The sequence below is a fragment of the Crocodylus siamensis genome, chromosome 4 (assembly GCF_052110815.1).
Source record: "Crocodylus siamensis isolate JL-2025a chromosome 4, ASM5211081v1, whole genome shotgun sequence".
NCBI classification, from domain to species: domain Eukaryota; kingdom Metazoa; phylum Chordata; order Crocodylia; family Crocodylidae; genus Crocodylus; species Crocodylus siamensis.
The window spans coordinates 13,455,096-13,462,471 of record NC_143398.1 but is presented as its reverse complement, the minus strand read 5'-3'; the positions used below and the strand labels follow the sequence as shown (position 1 = coordinate 13,462,471).

At 44.3% G+C, this 7,376-nt stretch overlaps 1 protein-coding gene across 2 annotated transcripts in view; it reads left to right on the top strand.

The window, feature by feature from the left end:
* The first annotated feature begins 637 nt into the window (after nt 1–637).
* The window catches only part of FRMD4A (FERM domain containing 4A), a 272,648-nt gene continuing 265,909 nt past the window's right edge, over nt 638–7,376 (top strand). Inside the window, exon 1 of one of the 2 annotated variants that reach the window (XM_090041834.1) lies at nt 638–931. In XM_090041834.1, the coding sequence (XP_089897960.1) occupies nt 839–931 (93 nt within the window). In that variant the 5' untranslated portion in view covers nt 638–838. The remainder of the gene's footprint in view (nt 932–7,376) is intronic. The other variant, XM_090041830.1, reaches the window with a different exon arrangement.

The window sequence follows — 7,376 nt, the reverse complement described above, 5'->3', positions numbered from 1 at the left end:
AGGGGAAATAGGCATCTATATTGAAGCTGATCCCATGGAGCACAAGTATAACTCTAGTATAACAATGTGAGACTATATGAAAGTAGTAAAGCCTTTTTAAATGAGCATACAGACCATGCAGGTTTCCACTGGTAGAGGAGCATGTAGATATAGTTTGTGCACATAGATATAGTTTGTGTGTGTGTGAATGTGCACTATACCATGTGGTCACTGTACTGCGTATAATAGACAGCCTTTCTAGTAAAATGCTTGTAGTAACTGAGCCGTCTAGAGAATCCTTTTAAAGGCCAGTTGCTCTGTCTGTGCTCTCGTGCGTCTAAAAGAGAGTAATATCCAAATGCAGGGTTTAACATTAATCTCTGCACCAGATGGTGATACACCAGATATTCTTTTTAAGGTGGACATGTGATCTACTGCACAGCAAACCAGAGGGGTCTACTGTCATGTGACGAAATGTATAATAAGTCTGATAGAGCTTTGATTAGACGACTGACCTGGTTACCATCTGTAGCTAAAAGAAGCGAGGTTGACATTTTTAGAACATTCTCCCCAGAAGCTTCATTCGTCCACCTCTGGCACAGCAATCCTGCTGAGCAAACTCTGCTGAGAGAAACAGAAGGAAGCTGGAGATCTGCTGCTTGAGGCATGTTGTTAAGGTTACAGGGTTGGGCTTTTTCTCTTTTGCAAACCACATCTTGACTCATAGGGTCTAGAGTAAAAAACCCACTCAGCTACTTGATATTTGGAAAATCTGGACACGACTGTTAAGTTTTATTTACAAAGAAGCCTCTCTCCGCCGTGTACTAGCACGTACACACATTCGAGTTAGCTCTGCACTATGGTAGTACAGACAGCTGTGACTCCCAGTAGGACCCGAAGACTTTTGTTCAAAATACCATATGGATCGCTGAGGAGGCGCAGTGTGGAAAGGGTAAGCTCTGATTTCTTTGTGTTGAGACTTTACCCCTTCAGTGAGCCCCTGCTGATACTGTTTACTATGTCATTATATGCAGAAATTGGTACTAGGGAGACGAGTATGATGACGTGTCCTAATTAGTACCAGTCAGGCTGCATGAGTGTAGAAGGTAGCAATGGGTAGTAGTAAACTCGACATGGCAATATGTAATAATTTGTACTAGTCAGAGGCTCTATGATGATGCACGGTAGTAGTCGATACTACTGGAATGATTCCTAGTAATTTGTATTAGTTGGGGCTATATGATGATGGATGGTCCTAGTAATCGGTAATAGATGGGTCTGTATGATGTCTCATAATCAGTATTGGTTGGAGCTGCATGGTGATGTACTAGGAATTGATATAGGCAGAGCACACATGAAATGCATGGTAGTGAGCACTGCAAGCTGTGATATTTTGAGCTCTTGGTACACGTGAGGGTTATGCTGGGCTCACTAGTCAGCAGCGTGGTCTGTATGACAGTGCACTGTCATAACTGGTACTAGCTAGATCAAATGGCAAGAGTGAAATGGGACGGTGTTCGTTACTTTCTTGTCGTTCCCAGCATCCTGTTGGCGCTGGAGGTGTGGAGATGAGGTAATAGGTCATGGAGAATAAATGTATTGGAGACAAATGCTCATTAAAAAGTATCTCGAACACAGTTCTTAGAGCCTCTACAGAACTGCTAGCACCCGAGAAGTGAGGCTTCCCTATATGACGGCACTTGGCAACTTGACACTTAGCAGATCAAAAAGTTAAGATGCTATATAGCGCTCATGTCAATGTTCGCCAATCTCCCCAGAGACCCTAACTAACTACCCATTTATGTTTTGTTTTTTTTTTTTTTTAATGCACTAGTGACATAATTATGTTGTGCCTTCAGGAAGTGAAGCTCTCACTGACTGCAGTGCTTTGACCTTGAGGGACAAGGTTCCCTTTAGCTTTGAGGACTGACGGAAATGGCAAAATGGTTGTAGAAGAAGCAGGAATCCCATCTAGCTACTAACATTGCACCCTGGGAGACCAAAGAGGACAAATGTGTGGCGACCTACTGAAAACAAAAGCTGCTTTTTAAATCGTGGGTTTACCCCCTGCTGACCTATCCAAAACCCAGGCGGCTTCGGCGTTCCTATGGAAGTGCCAAGACTTGCCGTGGCACATGCAAACTGCACAGGAACTACCCTGCCTGTCACTTTTTCTAGTACTTAAATGTTGCTCAATTAAAGTGACAGAATGCATTTTGCTCACTCATGGCTCTTTGTAGTTTGGATATTGTGGATAAAGGTCTGAAGAGATTCAGTTCATCCACTGACTTCTCAGCCGTGGCACTTTTATAAGTCTGGTTTGTCTGTGATTGGGAAGCGAAGAGCTCCCATAATTGTTCAGTGGCAAGCTGGGCAAAATAATTTGGCCAAATACTTAATTTGCTGGAAAACATCGTTTTGAATCAACTGAAGCCATTTAGAAATGTTTGTTTTCATTTTTAAGTAGCTTCCACTGGAAAAACAATAGCTTTGAAAAAAATCAGTGTTTTGACACATTCAAAGTAACCTACTTAGTCAGTCTTTTTATAAAGGGTTAAAAGGGTTTTTTTTTCTTTTAACCCCTCTAACTGAGCTTTTTGATTCCGTTGACTCCGATCCAAAATATTTGGGTTATTTTTGTCAACACGTCACACTTTTCTTTGCCCCCCTCCCTACCTTGCCCAATTGGCAAGTGAACCAAAAAAATCAATTATTCACGCAGCTGTCGTTTGGAATTGCTTGGTTGTTTGTAACACATTCATAGATGTCACCGCCGACACATTTTCCAGCTGGTAGGAGCTGAAGGACCCTCCGTTCTCAGTGGGCCCACTTCCTTCACTCCAAATTGCAGTCAGCCCCTAACTTGCCTTTGGGATCCCAACTCTGGGCGGGGTGGTTGTTCAGTTTGTACAGCTCCTAGCAAATGTTATCGGTCCATGACTGGGGCTCCTTGGTGCTAGCCAAGGACCAATAGCAAAAACTTTAAAAAGCTCACATTGTAGAACCACATCAAAGTATCCCTTGTATGCAGGTATGGACATCCCTACACTTGTGCTTCATTTCTACATATGGATTGTGCTGCAAGGCAGTATCTGTACAGAATGGACCCCCGTGGCTTTGTGGAGTCCTTTTGTCTGTGAGGTTATAGGAACCCACCCACACATTTCTGTCTTGCCGGGTCTGAGCCCCAGTCACAGATTTCCAAGGGTAAATATAGTTCCTGAGATCTGTAACAAGGGTGTGACAGGCTGCAATAGGAGCTGAACTTTTACAGTTGCAGGAGTCAGTGTCTAGTGTCTTCATAGTTGCTACTGCAAGATAATGTGAATGTTGCCTGGAGCAGGAGACTGACGTTCCCTAAAAATTCTGTTTCCCTTGAGTTAATAGTGAATTCCTCCCAGAGTGGGAGACCATTCATCTGGCGCAAGGTCCAGCAGCAACTGCTGCAACCAGCCCTAAAGGGCTAATCCAAAGTGCATGGTGTGCTCCCTCCCCTGGAGTGCACGATCCCTTTTTTGGGATCATACCCAGCTGGAACAGATCAGAGTAGCCCCTTGCCTGCTCTAACCAGCATCGACTGTCATAGCAGTGCAGAGCTGATGCTTGGAACCGCAGCTCTTGCATCGGTGACTTCATGCACATAGAGGTTTCTCAGCCTAACAATTTCTCAATGGAAACTCCTAGTCAGCTGGGAGAATTGTCTGGCTCTTCTCTCCAGCAGTGGTCAGCGGCCAGGCTTCCTCCCACTCATTGCTCTTGCCATTCCTTCCATAATCGGTTGCAGCAGGGAATTTCGAGCAAGTAACCATTGCTGGCTGCGCTGCCACGTGAGCTGTAGCCTGAGGAGGGAGTTGTAGAGAGCCTGACTTCCCTTTGTGGAGTCTGGTAGGCTAGCCTACGTTTTCCATACTGGAGGGGGAGAGGGATCTAATACACACGTATCATTCAAGCATAGAATCGAGGTATCACTTGATTACTGATGCTTTGTGGCAGTGGTGGGTCTTGAAGGGAGTTTTAAGGCAGATCAGTCCCAGGACAATGCTCCATCACCAAGAGCAGCATAGAAGGTGCGGGGGAGTCGAACAGACAGGCAAGGCTGGTATTGCTCAGAACAAGAGGAGGTTGGAGATGGCATTATGAGAGACTAGAGCAGTCAAGGAAGGGGTGGAATTGCGAAGGACCTCGAAATTGAGGGCAAGAAGCTTAGCAATTGCTCATGATAACTGCAGTGAATTGTTACCTCCGTACCGTACATTACATGTGTGTATGCACGGGTAATGTTGTATAGACGTAGAGATGAACACGCACGGGGAGAGAATATACAGGCTCACACAATGGTAGGGAGTGGGAGATTCTGCACTACATTAATCATAACTGTCCACAAGTGAGACGGAGGGTCGTAACTCAAGCGCGGCACAGCCAGGCATGACTTGCACAAGCTTTTTCCTAGCTCACTCTTCACTCTTCTCAATAGCGACACTAATATGAATGTACGAGGCTGCATCAATGCTAACACCACATCTTATGTTGTCTGCTGGCTTGTAGGAACTTGCTGAAACCACATCATATATTTCTATAAAGGAAGAGTGAAAGCCAGAAGTCCAGAAAGCAGGCAGAGTAAGGCTTTTTCATGGCTGTCTCTATTTTTCCAAGCTTGGGATCAACCTCAATTGTAGGTTGGTTGGTTTGTTGTTTGGTTTAAAAAAATAAAATCAAAAGGCTCCTCTCACTCATTCCCACTTGGTAATTTAAAATTTGCTTGTCTTTTTTGATCTCAAGATATCGCCACACCTCCGTGAGCAGGCAGAATATATGCAGGATGAATGTTTCCAGAAAGAACCTGGTTGCAGCAGTTTTTACCTTAGCTGTCTCCCCTTATCTTTCCACTGCATCTCCCTTCATCATATTCCAGTAACACAGAAACCACCAGCCAGGATGCTTGTTCCACTAAGTCTTGTACAAATATAGGGAGGGGAAATGTTTCCAGTTTCCAAGAGTTTGCACTCTGAATAAACTAGGCACATTAGGAGAGGAAAAAAGAGCTAGTAATCCTAACTTTTGACTAATGGGGAAATAGAGGCAGAGTGAATAAAGGAATTGAACCAGGGCCACACAAAGTCTGTGTCAGAACGGGGACTTGACCCAGGCATCCCATGTCCTAATCCAGAGCCTGCACCACAAGGTCATCCTTTTCAGAGCCACTATTTCCTCTCCCCCCTCCCCCCTTTGGCTTTATTTCTACATTTAGGGACACTCTCTCCCCCAGTACCTCCATGTATTACTAATGTAATTCACTTAATGATGGGTAGCAGTCTTGATTATGTCTGTGATGTGGATGCATGCAAGGGGATGATCTTTAGTATGCTGTTTAATGTCAAAACTGACAAATGCCTGTTTCAATTAATTCTCTGCTTCTGTTAGGGTAAGGACTCTGCTAAAAGCAGATGTTGACTCCTTCCTCAGCTATTTTCCTGACTTCAGGAATGCTGTGCAACAGACACAGGAAGTTGATCCTTAAGGCAGAAAGCCAGCACACACTTACAACACTGCCAGCACCTATTTCTCCAGAGCTTAAAGGTTGACATTATGGAACCTGGGTAAAAAGGCAAGGCAATCTCGAGATTAAATGAAGTGTTTCACATATGAAAAAAGGTTGATCCAACTGTGAGAGAGATGGTAAGAAAAGTGTTTTTTAAATTAGATGGGACAGCTTGTGCCTGTGCGTTTAGGTCTGCCTTGTCCAGTGGTACAATTCGGCACAGCTCCGTGAGTTCAGCGAAACCTGGTTGAAATGCCACTGGGGAGTAGATTTTCATAGTAGATTGCCTATTACCAGAAGCTTTTTAATTTTATGCAGTCACTAAGAGGGATAAGCCAAGGTTTGGAAACGCAGCTAGGAGTGAGTCACTGGGCACATCTACACGAGCCATAGATGTGCACTAAAGTAATTCTACTGCACATTAGCGTGGCAGGCAAAAAACATGCAACTGCACTAATGCACAGTAGAATCTATCTACTCCACGTTAGTGTCACAAAAAAGTGTACGCTGGTGCTACTGCACAGTAACACCAATTATGGCACATTAAGTTAGTACCTGTTATTAAAGGTACTAAACGTAACGCTCTGTAATTACAACGCATTAATGAACATGTAGACACACCCACTGAACCAGAACTCTGCTGTCGATTACCTCGGCTAAATCCACGGCAACTCTAATGATGCCATTCAGGGTTTACACTTGTGTAACCAACTGTAGGATTTGGTGTTCCCTACGATGCTCCCATTCCAAATGTCCCTAAAGCGTACCGCTCGGAGAGAAACTACGGGTGACTATTTATTGCCGTTACGAGCAGACGGCAAAGAAACTGTTGAAACCAAGTTCCCATGTTCTCATCTCAGACTAGAAATACGTTGCGAATGTGGAAGGAGGCTTCGTTCTGTCTATAAATAAACTTCTCTTGAGAAGAGAGAATTCAGGACAGAGGAAAATCTGTCTCTTTGCTTCCCAGGCTAAGTCTGTGGTGGGTTTTCCCACACTCTGCTGCTGACATATTGTGACCTTTGGGAAAGAATATTATACTTCTTGCCTATTTACCCTCCAGTGAAATGGGCCAGACACATACCAAGGGCAAAATTGCTATCATACAGTCCACTGGCATTTATTACTAGTTCTGGTTCATTGATTTTTCTTTTTCTACTAGACATGACATACTTCAGAGCGTATGCCTTGTTATTAATCATCTTGCAGCACGGATGTTGGAGCCAAGTAGTACGTAGCCATTCACACCAAGGGTCGTAGTGGGGGTCTAACAGTGGAATGAATGGAGCTGATTTTGCAGGACTCCTGGTTGCCAGCGTGCCTCATTTGTAAGAGCCATTAGTGCAGTCTGCTTGAATGAAACTGTCAGCATTGGATCAGACACTGCAACTGAGCAAGTTCCCCGATTTAGAGATGCTGAGATTTGCAGATCACAGTTGAAGTCACTTAAACACAAACTTTCCAAACTGTATGCAGGTTCATAAAACCCTTTGCCTTTCTAGGGGTTTACCCAAGTGCTTCCTGTGAAATTTGGAGATGCTGCTTTGAGTTTTCAGCAGCCCAGTATGTCCTATGGGCTGCTTAAATGACACTGGGTGCATCTACATGAGATGGTACGTCACTGTAGTGGTGAGCTATGGTGATGTAGCTCATCCCAATGGCAATACAGTGTTGACGGGCACAAACCATGACACTGCTGCTACTGCGCAGTAGGGTCAGAAACAACCTGTACAACACCAGGGCTGTGCAGTACCAGCAGTTACTTTAGTCGGCTGCACATGCAGACATGCCTACTGATACCTTTTTTTTGTCACTAGCCATAATGACAGCAATGATTTGTGAATAATTTGATGTCATG